Genomic DNA, 19163 nt, shown 5'->3' with positions numbered 1-19163 from the left:
CCCTTGTAACACTTGTACCCGGGGAAAAAGTCTCTGACTGTCTACTCTATCTATTCCCCTGATCATCTTATAAACCTCTATCAAGTCACCCCTCATCCTTCGCCGTTCCAATGAGAAAAGGCCTAGCACTCTCAACCTATCCTTGTACGACCTATTCTCCAATCCAGGCAACATCCTGGTAAATCTCCTCTGCACCCTCTCCAAAGCTTCCACATCTTTCCTAAAATGAGGCGCCAGAACTGCACACAGTACTCCAAATGTGGCCTTACCAAGATCCTGTACAGCTGCAACATCACTTCATGACTCTTGAATTCAATCCCTCTGCTAATGAACGCTAATACACCATAGGCCTCCTTACAAGCTCTATCCACCTGAGTGGCAACTTTCAAAGATCTATGAACATAGACCCCAAGATCCCTCTGTTCCTCCACCTTACTAAGAACCCTACCGTTAACCCTGTATTCTGCATTCTTATTTGTCCTTCCAAAATGGACAACCTCACACTTGACAGGGTTGGACTCCATCTGCCACTCCTCAGCCCAGCTCTGCATCATATCTAAGTCCCTTTGCAGCTGACAACAGCCCTCCTCACTATCCACAACTCCACCAATCTTCGTATCGTCTGCAAATTTACTGACCCACCCTTCGACTCCCTCTTCCAAGTCATTAATAAACATTACAAACAGCAGAGGACCCAGAACTGATCCCTGCGGAACTCCACTTGTAACTGGGCTCCAGGCTGAATATTTACCATCTACCACCACTCTCTGACTTCGACCGGTTAGCCAGTTCTCTATCCAACTGGCCAAATTTCCCTCTATCCCATGCCTCCTGACTTTCCGCATAAGCCTACCATGGGGAACCTTATCAAATGCCTTACTAAACTCCATGTATATTGCATCCACTGCTCTACACTCATCCACATGCTTGGTCACCTCCTCAAAGAATTCAATAAGACTTGTAAGGCAAGACCTACCCCTCACAAATCCGTGCTGGCTGTCCCTAATCAAGCAGTGTCTTTCCAGATACTCATAAATCCTATCCCTCAGTACCCTTTTCATTACTTTGCCTACCACCGAAGTAAGACTAACTGGCCTGTAATTCCTGGGGTTATCCCTATTCCCTTTTTTGAACAGGGGCACAACATTCGCCACTCTCCAGTCCCCTGGTACCACCCCTGTTGACAGTGAAGATGAAAAGATCATTGCCAACGTCTCTGCAATTCCTCTCTTGCTTCCCACATAATCCTAGGAAATAGAGGCATACAGCGTGGGAACCCTTATGTCCAACTCACCCGTGCTGACCACTCATCCCAATGTGACTTCTTCCCATTTGCCAGCATTTAGCACAAAACCATCTTAAACCCTTCCTATTCCAATTCCAAACCAACGCCACCTACAAGTTTGCTGACAACACCATTGTAGTAGGACGGATATTCATATACCCATCCAGATGCCTTTTAAATGCTGTGATTGTACCAGTCTCCACCGCTTCCTCTGGCAGCTCATTCCATATACGCACCACCCTCTGTATGAAAAAGTTGCCCCTTGGGTCCCTTTTAAATCTTTCCCTTCTCATCTTAAACCTATGCCCTCTAGTTTTGAAATGCCCCACACTGGGCGAAAGACCTTATTTATTACCTTATTGTCAGAGAAATTACCCAATTAAACAGCGAATTGGGTGAAATTGACTAACTGTTTATTACAAGCAATATTGCTGGAGGAGAAATTGACTAGGCTGACACACAACTGACAGTCTGTACAGGTAGACCAAGGTTCTCTTCCCCGAGCGGTGAGTGTGGGCAGTTTGCTCAAGTGAAGAATGAAATCAATGGGAGAACAATCAGCCATCCAGGGATAGCAACCAGTTCATAATCGAAACAGGAGATTTCGGTCTGGTGTGAGAGTAGGTGGAAGTGTCTGTCTCATCCTGGCATCAGTGGGTTTCCATTGTGGCTTGGTCGCGGGCAAGTTACCTTAGTGCCTCTCAGTCTGGGCAACCTTTGTGGAGTTCCAGTACATACGAGGAGCGAGGCTGCCCTTAGGGCTTCGGGAGTGGTTATGCTTATTGAGGGCTAGGAAGCCTATTGTAAGGCTGTCTCAGGAAAGGTATTCCCCAGTCTGGAAGTGTCTTGAGTCATCTCCTGTTTGCTGCCTGGTGTCTTAGTTAGCCTGTTTAGTGAAGGCTGAGGCACTTTGGGTAGTTTCTGTTGTGGCTTAGGCAGACATGGTTCTTTATCTCTTTTTGGCCATGCTGTGGGTGGACAGGATACTGGATTTTCTCCCAAACCTATCCACGCACCTCATGATTTTACAAACCTCCATAAGGTCACTGTTCAGCCTTTGATGCTCCAGGGAAAACAGCCCCAGTCTATTTAGCCTCTCTCTATAGTTCAAATACTCCGACCGTGGCAACATCCTTGTAAATCTTTTCTGAAACCCTTTCAAGTTTGATGAATGGACTATCTAGCCTCAAATAATGTTGATATTGCTAACGTTGATCTCGCCTAATGCACGCCCTGTGCAGTGTAACCTGCATGCCTCTAAGTCTTTTTGATCTTTGCTTAATGTCTGTACATTTTCCTGTACTGCTGGTAAAGAAAGCTTTTCACTGTACTTTGGTACATGTGACAATAAATCAATCAAATTGTCATGCACCCATCCAGATGCCTTTTAAACATTGTGATCGTATCTGCCTCCACCACTTCCTGTGGCAGCTCATTCCATACACACACCACCCTCTATGGTGGGAAAAGATACCATTCGTGTCCTTTTTAAAATTTTTCTCCTCTCACTTTAACTTATGTCCTCTAGTATTGGACTCCTCCACCATAAGAAAAAGTCATTGGCTATTCAGCATTTATAGCTCTTTGTTCTATTATAGAGTACCTTTAGTCGAAAAATGTGACACTGGAAAATCACAGCAGGTCAGGCAGCATCTGAGGAGCAGGAGAATCAACATTTTGTGCATAAGCCCTTCATAAGGAATGTGGGGTGGGGGTTTGGCAAGGGGGCTGAAAGATAAATAGGAAGGTTGGGATAAGCTAGCTGGGAAGGCGATAGGTAGATGCAATTGGGGGATGATGGTGATAGGTCGGGGAGGGGTGGATGGATAGGTGGGAAGGAAGATGGACAGGTAGGACAGTTCAAGAAAGCAGTGCAGAGATGGAGGTTTGGATCTGGGATGACGTTGGGCGGGGAGGGGAAATGAGGAAACTGGTGAAGTTGATGTTGATGCAGTGTGGTTGGAGGGGGTCCCAGGTGTAAGATGAAACGTTCTTTCTCCAGGCATCGGGTAGCTTGGATTTGGCAGTGAAGGCCCAGGACTTCCTTCCACTCCGCCAAGGACAAGCGAGAGTTGAAGTGGTTGGCCACTGGGCAGTGGGGTTGTTTGGTGTGTGTGTCCCAGAGATGTTCCCTGAAATGTTTTGCGAATTAGTGACCTGTCTCCCCAATGTAGAGAAACCACATTGAGAGCAATGGATGTAGTAGATGAGGTGTTTGAGTGTGCAGGAAAATCTCTGCCAGACATGGAAGGATCCTTTGGGGCCTTGGACGAGGTGTGGGGGAAAGTGTGGGCACAGGTTTTACATCTCTTGCGGTGGTAAGGGAAGGTGCTGAGAGTAGAGGGTGGGTTGGTGGGGGCAGGGAGTGGACCCAACGAGGGAGTCACCGAGGGAATGGTCTCTGGGGAATGCCGAAAGGGGTGGGGGGGAATATATCTCTGGTAGTGGGGTCTAATTATAGGTGGCGGAACTGGCGGAGGATAATGCGCTGTATCTGGAAATTTGTGGGGTGGAAGGTGAAGACTGGGTGGTAGTTGTGGTGGTGGTGGTGGGGGGGCGGGTTGGGGAGGAGGAGGAGGAGGAGGGAGGTGTAGGGTCATCTTCTGTCTTGGAACCCTAACCACACAGCATCAACATCAACTTCACCAGTTTTCTCATCTTCCCTCCCCACACCTCACCCCAGATCCAACCACCCAATTTGGTATCGTCCTCTTGAACTGTCCTACCTGTCCATCTTTTTTCCCACCTATCCGCTCCATCCTCTCCTCAGACCTTTCACGATCATGCCCCCACTTGCATCTATCTATTGCCTTCCGAGGTACCTCACCCAACTCCCACTCTCCTATTTATATAGTGGGCGACACGGTGGCACAGTGGTTAGCATTGCTGCCTCACAGCGCCAGAGACCCGGGTTCAATTCCCGCCTCTGGTGACTCTCTGTTTGGAGTTTGCACGTTCTCCCCGGGTCTGCGTGGGTTTCCTCCGGGTGCTCCGGTTTCCTCCCACAATCCAAAAATGTGCAGGTTAGGTGAATTGGCTATGCTAAATTGCCCGGTGTTAGGTGAAGAGGTAAATGTAGGGGAATGGGTCTGGGTGGGTTGCGCTTCGGCGGGTCAGTGTGGACTTGTTGGGCCGAAGGGCCTGTTTCCACACTGTAAGTAATCTAATCTAATCTTATCTCTCAGCTCTCTCTCCACGCTACTCCCACCAGCCACCGCTCCTGATGAAGGGGTTAAGTCCGAAACATCGATTCTCCTGCTCAGATGCTGCCTGACCTGCTGTGTTTTTCCACCGCCACATTTTTTGACTCTGATCTCTAGCATCAGCAGTCCTCACTTTCTCCTATATAGTACCTCCGCTGATTGCTTACCAATTTTTGCTGTAATATTAAGGCCAAGTACAGTCTAAATAATTTTAATACCCACTACCTTCCCTACTCTTTCTGCTGTGGTATGTCTGTTGTGCAATTGAGCATTAGTCTTCCAGTGGGTTTCTGAGTCTTTTTAAAAAAAAATCTGGATGAAATAAATCTGTACCTTTGTTAATGGCTGGATTATATATTTTTCAGTGCGATTTGTAATTTCCCAGTGCTGGTATGATTTTATTTTCAGCAGTGCCGGTTGCTCGGGCTGTTCTTGTGGACATGGAGCCAAAGGTAATCAGCCACACTTTGGCCAAAGCTATGAAGTCAGGGCAGTGGAGTTATGGAAACCATTCCTACTTCTGCCAAAAACAAGGATCTGGAAACAATTGGGCAAATGGGTAAGAATGAATTTAGCCACCACCACAACACCTACAATACGTGGATTGTAGTAGTTTAAGAAAGCAACTCACCATTTTTTCAAGGGCAACTAGGAATGGGCAGCCAGCAACACCCACATCCCATGAATGAGCCATAGTCATAGAGATGTAAAGCACAAAAACGGACTCTTTGGTCCAACTCGTCCATGTAGACCAGATATCCTAAACTAATCTAGTCCCACCCAACAGCACCCAGCCCATATCCCTTCAAACCCTTCCTATGCATATACCCATCCAAATGCCTTTTAAATGTTGTAATTGTACCAGCCTCCACCACTTCTATACATGCACCACCCTTTGCGTGAAAAGGTTGCCCCTTAGGTCTCTCATATCTTTCCCCTCTCGCCCTAAACCTATGCCCTCTAGTTCTGGACTCCCCCACCCCAGGGAAAAGACTTTGTTTGTTTATCCTATCCATGTCTCTCATGATTTTATAAACCACTATAAGGTCACTTCTCAGCTTCCAACGCTTCCGGGAAAAAAGCATCAGCCTGTTCAACTTCTTCCTATACCTCAAATCTTCCAACCCTGGCGATATCCTTGTAAGTCTTTTCTGAACCCTTTCAAGTTTTGCAACATCCTCCTGATAGGAAGAATTGCACGGAATATTCCAACAGTGGCCTAACCAATGTCCTGTACAGCCACAACGTGACCTCTCAATGCCTGTACTCAATACTGTGACCAATAAAGGAAAACATACCAAATGCCTTCTTCACTATCCTATCTACCTGCAGCTCTACTTTCAAGGAGCTATGAACCTGCACTCCAAGGTCTCCTTGTTCAGCAGCACTCCCTCGGACCTTACCATTAAGTGTATAAGTCCTGCTAAGATTTACTTTCCCAAAATGCAGCACCTCGCATTTATCTAAATTAAACTCCATCTGCCACTCCTCAGCCCATGTACCCATCTGATCAAGATCCTGTTGTTATCCAAGGTAATCTTCTTTGCTGTCTATTGCATCTGCATTTTGGTGTCATCTGCAAACTTGCTAACTATACCTCTTAAAGTCACATCTAAATCATTTATATAAATGACGAAAAGTAGTGGACTTAGCACCGATCCTTGTTGTACTCCGCTAGTCACAGGCCTCCAATCTGAAAAACAACACTCCACCATTACCCTATGTCTTCTGCCTTCGAGCCAGTTCTGTACCCACATGGCTAGTTCTCCCTGTATTCCAGGTAATCTTGCTTGAGGTTGAAACTTTATTGCTGGAACAGCACAGCAGGTCAGGCAGCATCCAGGGAACAGGAGATTCGACGTTTCGGGCACAGGCCCTTCTTCAGGAATGAGGCAGAGAGCTTCTTCAAGGAAGGCATCCTTGTAAGAGGATTCGCAGTAGGTTGAAATCTTCGAGGAGAAAGTGAGGTCTGCAGATGCTGGAGATCAAAGTTGAAACTTTATTGCTGGAACAGCACAGCAGGTCAGGCAGCATCCAGGGAACAGGAGATTCGACGTTTCGGGCACAGGCCCTTCTTCAGGTAATCTTGCTAACCAGTCTCCCATGTGGAACCTTGTCGAATGCCTTACTGAAGTACATATAGATCACGTCTACTGGTCTGCCCTCATCAATCTTCTTTGTTACTTCTTCAAAAAACTCAAATCAAGTTTGTGAGACATGATTTCCCATGCAGAAAGCCATGTTGACTATCCCTAATCAGTCTTTGCCTTTCCAAATACATGTATATCCTGTCCCTCAGGATTCCCTCCAACACCTTTCCCACCACTGACGTCAGGCTCACTGGTCTATTATTCCCTGGCTTATCCTTACCATCTTTCTTAAATAGTGGCACCACGTTAGCCAACCATCAGTCTTCCAGCACCTCACCTGTGACTATCGATGATGCAAATGTCTCCACAAGAGGCCCAGCAATCACTTCTCTAGCTTCCCACAGAGTTCTCGAGTACACCTGATCATGTCTTGGGGATTTATCCACGTTTATGCATTTCAAGACATCTAGCACTTCTTCCTGTGTTATATAGACATTTTTCAAGGTGTCACCATCTCTTTCCCTATATTCTATATCTTCCATGCCCTTTCCCAGAGTAAACACTGATGCAAAATACTCATTTGATATCTCCCCCATCTCCTGTGACTCCACAAAAAAGCCGCCTTGCTGATCTTTGAGGGGCTCTATTCTCTCCCGAGTTATCCTTTTGTCCTTAACGTATTTGTAAAAACCCTTTTGGATTCTCCTTCATTCTGTCATGTCCCCTTTTTGCCCTTCTGATTTCCCTTTTAAATATACCCCTACTGCCTTTATATTCTTCTAAGGGTTCACTTGATCTCTCCTGTCTATACCTGACATATGCTTCCTTTTTCTTAACCAAACCCTTGATTTCTTTAGTCAACAGCACTCTCTATACCTACAAGCCTTTTCTTTCACCCCAGCTCCTCCAAGACCGTGTTAGGGAACTGGAGCTGGAGTTGGATGAACTTCGGATCATTCGGGAGGCAGAGGGGGTCATAGATCAGAGTTATAGGGAAGTAGTAACTCCAAAGATGGCAGATAGATGGGTTACAGTGAGGGGGACTGGGAGGAAGCAGCCAGTGCAGGGACCTCCTGCGGCCATTCCCCTCAAGAACAAGTATACCGTTTTGGATACTTGTGGGGGGGATGACTTACCAGGGGTAAGTAACGGGGCTCAGGTCTCTGGCACGGAGCCTGTCCCCGTTACTCAGAAGGGAAGGGTGAAGAAGAGCAGAGCAGTAGTAATTGGGGACTCGATAGTTCGTGGCACAGATAGGCGGTTTTGTGGGAACGAGAGAGACTCACGTTTGGTATGTTGCCTCCCAGGTGCAAGGGTACGTGATGTCTCTGATCGTGTTTTCCGGGTCCTGGAGGGGGAGGGGGAGCAACCCGAAGTCGTGGTCCACATTGGCACCAACGACATAGGTAGGAGGAGTGCTGAGGATGTTAGACAGGCTTTCAGGGAGCTAGGTTGGAAGCTCGGAGTTAGAACAAACAGAGTTGTTGTCTCTGGTTTGTTACCCGTGCCACGTGATAGAGATTCGAGGAATAGGGAGAGAGAACAATTAAATGCGTGGCTTCAGGGATGGTGCAGGAGGTAGGGGTTCCAGTTTTTGGATAACTGGGGTTCTTTCTGGGGACAGTGGGACCTCTATAAACAGGATGGTCTACACCTGAACCTGAGGGGAACCAGTATCCTTGGGGGGAGGTTTGCTAGTGCTCTTGGGGGGGGTTTAAACTAACTCGGCAGGGGCATGGGAACCCAGATTGTAGCTTCAGGGTGCAGGGCCTGGAGTGTAGGGAGGTGAGGAACATGGCATCAATTTCCAAGGAGGGTGCCTGTAAACAGGGAAGTGGCTTGAAGTGTGTATACTTCAATGCAAGAAGTATACGAAATAAGGTAGGTGAACTTGCAGCGTGGGTTGGTACCTGGGACTTCGATGTTGTGGCTATTACGGAGACATGGCTAGAACAGGGACAGGATTGGCTGTTGCAGGTTCCGGGATTTAAATGTTTTAGTAGGGTCAGAGGTGGGGGTAAAAGAGGGGGAGGTGTGGCATTGCTTGTCAAAGATAGTATTACAGCGGTGGAAAGGACGATGGATGAGGACTTGCCATCTGAGGTAGTTTGGGCTGAGGTTAGGAATAGGAAAGGTGAGGTCACCCTGTTAGGAGTCTTTTACAGGCCTCCTAATAGTCCTAGAATCATTGAAGAAAGGATTGGGAAGATGATTCAGGAGATGAGTGACAGTAATAGGGTGGTTGTTATGGGGGACTTTAACTTTCCTGATATTGATTGGGAAAGCTATAGCTCAAGTTCGTTAGATGGGTCAGTGTTTGTTCAATGTGTGCAGGAGAGTTTCCTGACACAATATGTAGACAGGCCAACAAGAGGTGAGGCCATACTGGATTTGGTTCTGGGTAACGAACCAGGCCAGGTGTTAGAATTAGAGGTAGGTGAGCACTTTGGGGATAGTGACCATAATTCGGTGATTTTTACACTCGTGATGGAGAGGGATAAGTGTGTACTACAGGGCAAGAATTATAGCTGGGGTAAGGGAAATTATGATGCGGTGAGGCATGACTTAGGATGTGTGGCTTGGAAAAGTAGACTCCAAGGCAAGAGTGTAAATGATATGTGGAACTTGTTCAAGGGGCAACTATTGAGTGTCCTTGATAATTATGTACCTGTCAGGCAGGAAGGAAAGGGTCGTGCGAGGGAGCCGTGGTTTAATAAGGAATTGGAATCCCTTGTTAAATGGAAGAGGGCGGCCTATCTCAAGATGAGACGTGAAGGTTCAATTGGGGCGATTGAGAGTTATAGGGTAGCCAGGAAGGACCTGAAGAGAGAGCTAAAAGCAGCAAGGAGGGGACATGAAAGGTCCTTAGTCGATAGGATTAGGGAAAACCCTAAGGCTTTCTATAGGTATGTTAGGAATAAAAGAATGACTAGGGTAGGAATAGGTCCAGTCAAGGATAGTAGGGGGAAGTTGCGTGTGGAGGCGGAAGAGATTGGGGAGACACTGAATGAATACTTTTCTTCAGTATTTACTCAGGAACAGGGCATTGTTGTCGATGAGAATACTGAGTCACAAATAAGTAGAATGGATGGCTTTGAGGTATGTAGAGAAGAGGTGTTGGAAATCCTGGAAAAGGTGAAAATAGATAAGTCCCCTGGGCCTGATGGCATTTATCCTAGGATTCTCTGGGAAGCAAGGGAGGAGATTGCAGAGCCATTGGCCTTGATTTTTATGTCCTCTTTGTCTACAGGAGTAGTCCCAGAAGACTGGAGGATAGCAAATGTGGTTCCCTTGTTCAAAAAGGGGAGTAGGGATAGCCCTAGTAACTATAGGCCGGTGAGTCTCACTTCTGTTGTGGGCAAAGTCTTAGAGAGAATTGTAAGGGATAGGATTTATGCACATCTGGATAGGAATAATGTGATCAAGGATAGTCAGCATGGTTTTGTGAAGGGCAAGTCGTGCCTCACAAACCTTATTGAATTCTTTGAAAAGGTGACGAAGGAGGTTGATGAGGGGAAAGCGGTAGATGTGGTATATATGGATTTTAGTAAGGCGTTTGATAAGGTTCCCCATGGTAGGCTACTGCAGAAAATACGGAGATATGGCATTGAGGGTGAGTTGGAGGTTTGGATTAGGAATTGGCTGGATGGAAGAAGACAGAGGGTAGTAGTTGATGGCAAAGTTTCTTCATGGAGTGCCGTCACTAGCGGTGTTCCGCAAGGATCTGTTTTGGGACCATTGCTGTTTGTCATTTTTATAAATGACCTGGAAGAGGGGTTAGAAGATTGGGTGAGCAAGTTTGCGGATGATACGAAAGTCGGAGGAGTTGTTGACAGTGAGGAAGCATGTGGCAGGTTACAGCAGGATATAGAGAAGCTGCAGAGCTGGGCAGAAAGGTGGCAGATGGAATTCAATGTAGCTAAGTGCGAGGTGATTCACTTTGGGAAGAATAACAAAAAGATGGGGTACTGGGCTAATGGTCGGATACTTGGTAGTGTGGATGAGCAGAGGGATCTTGGTGTCCATGTACACAGATCTCTGAAAGTTGCCACCCAGGTAAATAGTGCGGTGAGGAAGGCATATGGCGTACTGGCTTTTATTGGTAGAGGAATTGAGTTCCGGAGTCCTGAGGTCATGATGCAGTTGTATAAGACTCTGGTACGGCCGCATCTGGAATATTGTGTGCAGTTTTGGTCGCCATACTATAGGAAGGATGTGGAGGCATTGGAACGGGTGCAGAGGAGGTTTACCAGGATGTTGCCTGGTATGGAAGGAAAATCGTATGAGGAAAGACTGAGGCACTTGGGGCTGTTTTCACTAGAGAAAAGAAGGTTTAGGGGTGACTTGATTGAGGTGTACAAGATGATTAGGGGGTTAGATAGGGTTGACAGTATGAACCTTTTCCCGCGTATTGAGTCGGGTATTACAAGGGGGCATAGCTTTAAATTAAGGGGGGGTAGATATAGGACTGATGTTAGGGGTAGGTTCTTCACTCAGCGAGTCGTTAGTTCATGGAATGCCCTGCCAGTAACAGTGGTGGACTCTCCCTCTTTATGGGCATTTTAGAGGGCACTGGATAGGTATATGGAGGATAGTGGGTTAGTGTAGTTTAGGTGGGCTTGGATCGGCGCAACATCGAGGGCTCAAGGGCCTGTACTGCGCTGTATTCTTCTATGTTCTATGTAACTGGAATATACTGTCTCTGGACTCTCGTTATCTCATTTCTGAAGGTTTCCCATTTTCCAGCCGTCCCTTTACCTGCGAACATCTGCCCCCAATCAACTTTTGAAAGTTCTTGCCTAATACCGTCAAAAATGGACTTTCTCCAATTTAGAACTTCAACTTTTAGATCTTGCCTATCTTTTTCCAGTACTGTTTTAAAACTAATAGAATTATGGTTGCTGGCCTCAAAATCCTCCCCCACTGACACCTCAGTCACCTGCCCTGCCTTATTTCCCCAAGAGTAGGTTAAGTATTGCACTTTCTCTAGTAGGTACATCCACATACTGGATCAGAAAATTTTCTGACACACAATTATCAAGTTTTTCTCCATCTAAACCCTTAACACTATGGCAGTCCCAGTCTATGTTTGGAAAGTTAAAATCCCCTACCATAACTACCCCATAAGTCTTACAGATAACTAAGATCTCCTAACAAATTTGTTTGTCAATTTCCATCTGACTATTAGGGGGTCTATAATACAATCCCAATAAGGTTATCATCCCTTTCTTATATATAGGTTCCACCCAAATAACTTCCCTGGATGTATTTCCTTGAATATTCTCCTTCAGTACAGCTGTAATGCTGTCCCTTATCAAAAATGCCACTCCTGCTCCTCTCTTGCCTCCCTCTCTATCCTTCCTGTAGCATTTGTATCCTGCATCATTAAGCTGCCAGCCCTGTCCATCCCTGAGCCATGTTTCTGTAATTGATATGATACCCCAATCCCTTGTTCCTAACTATGTCCTGAGTTCATCTGCCTTCCCTGTTAGACCCCTTGCATTGTAATAAATGGAAGTTATCAGTTCTACCTTGTTCTCAGCTTTGTCCCTGCCTGCTCTGACTCTTTGACTTGCTTCTTTTCTTAACTGTATCAGTCTCAGATTGATCTCTCTCTTCACTATCTCCCTGCTTCCACCCCCTCCACACACACCTTACTATTTAAATCCTCCCAAGCAGCTCTAGCCAATCTCCCTGCCAATATATTAGTCCCCTTCCAATTTAGGTGCAATCCATCCTTCTTGTACAGGTCACTAATGAATTTAAAAGAAAACCTCTGAAACAGCAACTTTCCTTTGACAGTTCTTTACTCTTAGAGAAATTGACTCCTGGTTTCTTGCAGTGATACCTATATATGTTGTTACTGCCAACATGTCATTAAAGCAAAATGTACTTTGTCGAAGTTTCAATCTTCAGCATTTATGCATGAATGTTTTCACACTGACCGGTGTATCCCTTTGTTTCATTGCTTTGAAATGGTGTCATATGTTAGCATTTTCCAAGCTTTCCCTGTTCCTAGTCATTTCTCCTAAAGGTGCTGTGTAAGGTTCTGCTGCTGCTCAAAACCCTTGTTTAATATTTCAAGTCTGCAACCTTCAAACTTGAGTTGAGAGCTAAACTGAGCCAACTGGCAAATGCATAGCCCTCAAAAAAGATTTTAAACAATATTTCAGCTTTCTAACATGTGCTTGTATTATTATCTGGAAGCATTGATCTGCAGTGCTGAGTTGAGAGAGTGCTGCACCATTGGAGGCACTGCTTTTCAAGCAAGACTTCAAGCAGACTTGATTAAGGACACAAAGTTGAAGGAACCTTTTGGGGGAAGCAACCATAACACAGAGTCACAGAGATGTACAGCACGGAAACTTCAGTCCAATTCGCCCATGCCGACCAGATATCCTAATCTAATCTAGTCCCATTTGCCAGCACTTGGTCCATATCACTCTAAACCTTCCTATTCATATATGCATCCACATGTCTTTTAAATGCTGTAATTGTACCAGCCTGCACCACTTCCTCTGCCAGCTCATTCTATACACTCCCCACTCTCTGCATGAAAAAGTTGCTCCTTTTGGTCCCTTATATCTTTTCCCCTCTCCCCCTAAACCTGTGCCCTCTAGTTCTTCCTCCCCTACCCCAGGGAAAAGACCTTGTGTATTTATCGTTTTCATGCCTGCCATGATTTTATAAACCTCTCAGGTCACCCCTCAGCTTCTGACACTCCAGGGAAAACAGCCCCAGCCTATTCAGCTTCTCCCTATGCCTCAGATTCTCCAACCCTGGCAACATTCTTGTAAATCTTTTCTGAACCCTTTCAAGTTTCACAACATTCTTCTGATAGAAAGGAGACCAGAACTGCACACACTATTCCAAAAGTGGCCTAACCAATATCCTGTACAGCCACAACATGACTTCCCAACTCCCATACTCAATGCTCTGACCAATAAAGGAAAATATACCAAACACCTTCACGATCCTAACTACCTGCAGTCCAAGGTCTCTTTGTTCAGCAACACTCCCCAGGACCTTACCATAGAGTGTAAAAGTCCTGCTTTGATTTGCTTTGCCAAAATGCAGCATCTCGCATTTACCTAAATTAAACTCCATCTGCCACTCAGCCCATTGGCCCATCTGATCATGATCCCGCTGTACTCTGAGGTTAACTTCTTCGCTGTCCAGTACACCTCCAATTTTGGTGTCATCTGCAAGCTTACTAACTACTCCTCCTGTATTCACATCCAAATAATTTGTCTCGATGACAAAACATGGTAAAATTCATCCTGCAGTTTGAGAGGGAAAAGATCGGAAGAGTAATCTAGTAGGGAAGACAGTGGAGCAACAATGGCAGAAGTTTCTGGTTGTAATTCAGGGGGCTCAGCAGTAATTCATCCCAAGGAAGAAGCAGCATGTTGGGGAGGATGAGGCAACCGTACGTGAGAAAGGAAGTCAGGGACAGCGTAAAAGCAAAAGGTAAAGCATTCAATGTGGTGAAGATAAATGGGAAGGCAAAGGATTGGACGCCCTTTTAAAAACCAGAAAAGGCTAACTTAAAAATGCAGTAAGGAGTAGAAAGATGAAATCTGAGCTTCCATAGCTCGTAATATATAAGATTGTAAGAGATTTGGGCGACACGGTGGCACAGTGGTTAGCACTGCTGCCTCGCAGCGCCAGAGATCCGGGTTCAATTCCCGCCTCAGGTGACTGACTGTGTGGAGTTTGCACGTTCTCCCCGTGTCTGCGTGGGTTTCCTCCGGGTGCTCCGGTTTCCTCCCACAGTCCAAAGATGTGCAGCTCAGGTGAATTGGCCATGCTAAATTGTCCGTAGTGTTAGGTAAGGGGTAAATGTAGGGGTATGGGTGGGTTACGCTTCGGCGGGTCGGTGTGGACTTGTTGGCCCGAAGGGCCTGTTTCCACACTGTAAAGTAATCTAATCTAATTTGTTTAAATGTCTAAAAAATAAGACTGAGGCAAGATTGGATATTGATCTACTGGAAATTGAGGCTAGGGAAGTAGTAATGAGAAACAAAGAAATAGTGGAGGGACTTAATAGCTACTTCACATCTGTTTTCAGTGGAAGACACTAGTAACACAGCAGCTTCGAGAGTCAGGGCATCACGAAGGAGAAGGTCCAGGGAACCTGAAAGGTCTGAAGGTTACGATAATGAATAAAATTCAGAAGTGCTTTGTTGACTGGAAAGTGCTTTAGGATGTCTAATTTGCAATAGAAATTCAAGTCTTTTCTGTTTCCTCTTTACATCATCACGAATAAAATGTTTAATTTGTGTTTTGCTACTTAGATTCTGTATCCATGGTCCTCGGCATGAAGAAGCTGTGCTGGATTTGGTCCAAAGAGAGGTGGAGCAGTGTGAGAGATTTAGTGGCTTTATTGCAATGATGAGTCTGGCTGGAGGTACTGGCTCTGGCTTGGGGACTTATATCACTCAGTGTTTACGGGATATGTATCCAAACTCGTTCATATTGAACCAGCTCACCTGGCCTTATGGAACTGGAGAGGTAAGATTGGTTCTTGGTTATGGTGTTAAGTCCATATGTTATATATCATAGAATCCCTATAGTGTGGAAACGTAGGGATTTGGTTCAACAAGTCCACACATATCTTCAGAAGAGTATCCCACTCAGACTTATTCCCCTACCCTATTATAATGCACCTAACCTACACATCATTGAACACTATGGGCCATTCAGTTTGTCTAATTCACCTAACCTGCACATCTTTGGAGAGCCTCACTTAAATTGGGGTAGATGGAAGTGATATTTTTACCAATGAGAATAATTTAATCTGACAAGTGTCAAAATGTCCAAAGATAAATTACTTGTTTACAACTCTGTCCATTATTCACCAATCTTTCTAAAATTAATTTGAGATCCTGTAATTTCTCTGTCTTTTTAAATTTGAGCATGTGACCTCATCACTGCCAGATAAGGTGCCTTGGAGGGTTATACTCTGCAATGCTGTGAAGAAATGCATTGTGTTTATGTGGGATTTGGCATTATGCAGACTTTTTTCATAGAATAGCCTTTATTGTCACATGCATTCAAATGAGTGCAGTGAAAAGTTTGTAATGTTGCCTCTTGGCAACATCTTAGGTATAGAGTACCTAGGTACAGATGTTTTAAGTGGTGTTAGAGAGTAAAAAGTAAAAGGTTAGCATGGGAACAGTTCAGAAGTCCAGAATGATAATAGAAGTGACCATAAGTACTTAGGTTCCAGTCCCTCTCCAGCATGAGTCTGTGCCCGCTGGCCCAGAATGCAAGGCCATGCTGCCTCCACGTGCCATTTCTGTCCAGGGCTAATTTGGCTGCTGCGCTGGCTCCAGCCTGTGCACTCTGCAGCCGCACCAGTATTTGGCCTGCTCACTCCACAGATGGGGCTGGACTTGGCCTGATCGCTCTGCTCCCGCTTGGGCTCTGACTGCAACCAGTCGTCTTCGACTCTAATCTCCAGACAGGGCAGTCAAAAGTTGGGGTGATGGGGAAGGAAAAAGGTACAAAGAAAAGAAATAGACGAAGGAAAGGTAAAAAGAACTGGTGAGCAGAAGCACTCTGACAGGAGTGTCCTACTCTTCTGCCATCGTGTCACATGAAAATTGGTTGTTATTCTTGGTTCTTTATTTTTAATAGAATTTCTAGTAGATTTTGGGAACTAGCTACCTCCTGACTTTATCTCAGATAATCAGGATTTCACATGAGTAGCTCATTTGGGTATTGTCAGCTTTTGCAGTGTTTCAGTGGCTAAACCCTCATCTGGTGAGAAGTAAAAAATTTAAAAGGGACCTAAGGGGCAGCTTTTTCCATAAAGAAGAAGGTGCGTGTGTATGAAATGAGCTGCCAGAGGAAGTGGTGGAGGCTGGTACAATTACAACATTTTAATAAGCATCTGGATTAGTATGTGAATTGGGAGGGTTTAGAGGGATATGGGCCAAGCGCTGGCAAATGGGACTAGATTAGGTTAGGATGTCTGGTCAGCATTCTTGAGTTGGACTGAAGGGTCTGTTTCCGTGCTGTACATCTCTATGACGCTCGGTCGGGAGGTTATTGGTTCAAGTCCCACTCCAGGGATTTGTGTGTCAAAACAAAGACTGACACACACTGCTGAATGTCAGATGTACCATCTTTTGGGTGAGACTTTACATTGTGGTTCTGTCTGTTGTCTTAGACGGATATCAAAAATTTCCTCTCACTAATTGGAAGAAGAGTGGTTCTACCTCCATAGGTGTTTAATGGGCTGTGAAATGCTTTTGAAAGTTTAGTAGCACTGTTTTTCTTCCCTCTCTCTGTTCTTGCCCTCAGTCTATTATTCTGCTTCAATATCTTTTTCTTTCCATCTTACTTCTATGAAATGCCTGAGAAATAGATGGAAAAGCATCTCCACGTTTGAGTCGTAATGCACTGAAGGAGGCCAGTTGGCCCATCAAGTCCACTGAGCTGGACTAGTAGTGACTACCCAGAAGCCTATTCCAAGTGTAATCAGATATTGTGTGACAATGCTGTACTCGTGACCTGTCAGTAATATCATGTATTTATAACACACAAACAGGCCACTCAGCTCAGCTGGTCCATGCCAATGTTCATATTCCACTCGAGCCTCCTCCCAAATCCTATCAACATATTCTTCTGTTCCTTTTCACCTTTTATCTATTTGGCTTCCCCTTAAATGTACCAATACTATTCACATCTACCATCTACCCACAGAGAGAGGGAAGAAAAACAGTGCTACTAAACTTTCACAAGCATTTCACAGCCCATTAAACACCTATGGAGGTAGAGCCACTCTTCTTCCAATTAGTGAGATGAAATTTTTAATATCTGTCTAAGACAACAGACAGGACCACAATTTAAAGTCTCACCCAAAAGATGGTACATCTGACATTCAGCAGTGTGTGTCAGTCTTTGTTTTGACACACAAATCCCTGGAGTCTCTCACTCCCTGGGTAAATTTAGGCTACAAGTGGAAACATTTTCTTTGCGTGTATTCTTTCAACCCCTTTCATAATGCTAACAACCACCATTGGGCAGTTTATTGTCTCTTCTTCTAGAGGTAAGAGCTCTAGCCTTCTCAGTCTTTGCTGATGGTTGTAAATTCTCAGTTCTCATTTTGTAAATTGTTTTTGTACATGTTCCAGAGCCTTTCCCTAATATATGGTCCAGAATAATCCACTATTCTGAGTATACTGTGGCCAGTATTCTAAGACGTTTAACATACTATTCTTACTTTCCCAGTGCTTCCTATGCTTTTTCCTTAATAATATTCTTAATGTTTGCCACTGGTTTTAGTGATTTGTTTGTTTGAATACCAGATCTCCCTGTCCCTCCACCCAACATTATCTAGGGAGCATGGGGTTTACTTATTTTTCTGAGGCAGCACCTCCATACTGTGATAAAGAGCAGGGGAATGGGCTTCAGGTTTGTGCTGTGAAGGTAAGGCAATGGGGGTTATATGACCTTTTAGTATTCCGAAATTACTTTTGCTGAAATAACTTTTTGTTCTTGGTCAGGTTATTGTCCAGGATTATAATGCAGTGCTGACGCTGTCCCACTTGTATAAGACTTCTGATGCACTTCTGATTCATGAGAATGACACTGTTCACAAGATTTGCTCTCAGTTGATGAACATAAAGCAGATTTCCTTCACAGACATCAACAAAGTCATTGCTCACCAGCTCGGGAGTGTCTTACAGCCAGTATGCACCAGATGGAGTATTTCAGAATATGGCACAAATCCCCTTGGTAAGAAGAAACTCCATTTTATCAACCATCCTCTTCATTTCTTTCTGATCTGACTTTGATGCTCTTTTAAGGTCAGGTGGGTAAGACATAACCAGTCTGCAGTTACTGACAATTGCACATGGCCAATGACTGATATCAAATGTGACCCATTCAACCTATAACATGCCTATGTAGTGTCTTTCACTGTTTAGCATGTGCACCTCTGTTTGGGCATGCATATTTTTTATATTAAAGTGTGCTAAGTCATTCTCTCACTCTTTCCTTTGTACATTTTCTTGTGCACACTTCCTTGCCATATATTCTGTCTTGTGAAAGAACATTCATTTCCTGAGTATTAGTGAGAGAGTATACTCTCTCACTGGTGGTTTACGGTTGAATCCGCATTGTTCATGTGGCTAAAATCTTGGTAGTTACTATCAATGTCCAAAACTGTTGTAACTTCTTATTCAGTTACTTCATGTGCATCAGAAGGTCACTGAATATTTCAGATCCTATTGAAGATTTGGATCCCCAGGAGGGACATCTCAGTTTTGCGATCGGTCAAAAGAATCACTAAAAGTACAGTCTGTTTAAAGCAAGGTTACCAGTTTAAGAAAATAAGTCAGCCTGGCATAGATATGTCCAACAACACATAGGTTAAAAGTTTCTGAGTTCCATGGAGAAATTGCGCAATTAAGTTTGAACAAGAAGCCATTTTTATATTTTTTTAAGATACGGTGCAACCTTAATTACAAAGGAAAACCAATGGAATGTAATAACCTGATGTAATGGACAGCAGGTTAATCCAATGATATTTCCTGGGGAACAGTATGATCTCACATTATGTCTCGTGCTTGC

The 19163-nt window shown here is 44.8% G+C and overlaps 1 protein-coding gene across 3 annotated transcripts in view; it reads left to right on the top strand.

The window, feature by feature from the left end:
- The window catches only part of tubd1 (tubulin, delta 1), a 44485-nt gene that overhangs the window by 914 nt on the left and 24408 nt on the right, over positions 1 to 19163 (top strand). For 2 of the 3 annotated variants that reach the window (XM_087994636.1, XM_087994634.1), the window contains exons 2-4: positions 4897 to 5047; positions 14876 to 15092; positions 18095 to 18326. In XM_087994636.1, coding sequence (XP_087850762.1) covers positions 4897 to 5047; positions 14876 to 15092; positions 18095 to 18326 — 600 coding nt within the window. The remainder of the gene's footprint in view (positions 1 to 4896; positions 5048 to 14875; positions 15093 to 18094; positions 18327 to 19163) is intronic. The other variant, XM_087994635.1, reaches the window with a different exon arrangement.

The sequence above is a fragment of the Chiloscyllium plagiosum genome, unplaced genomic scaffold (assembly GCF_037043375.1).
Source record: "Chiloscyllium plagiosum isolate Xiang-an unplaced genomic scaffold, Cpla_swu_hap1 HiC_scaffold_15, whole genome shotgun sequence".
NCBI classification, from domain to species: Eukaryota; Metazoa; Chordata; class Chondrichthyes; order Orectolobiformes; family Hemiscylliidae; genus Chiloscyllium; species Chiloscyllium plagiosum.
Note: the sequence above shows the minus strand (reverse complement) of the source record. Positions and strands in the feature narration are given on the sequence as shown.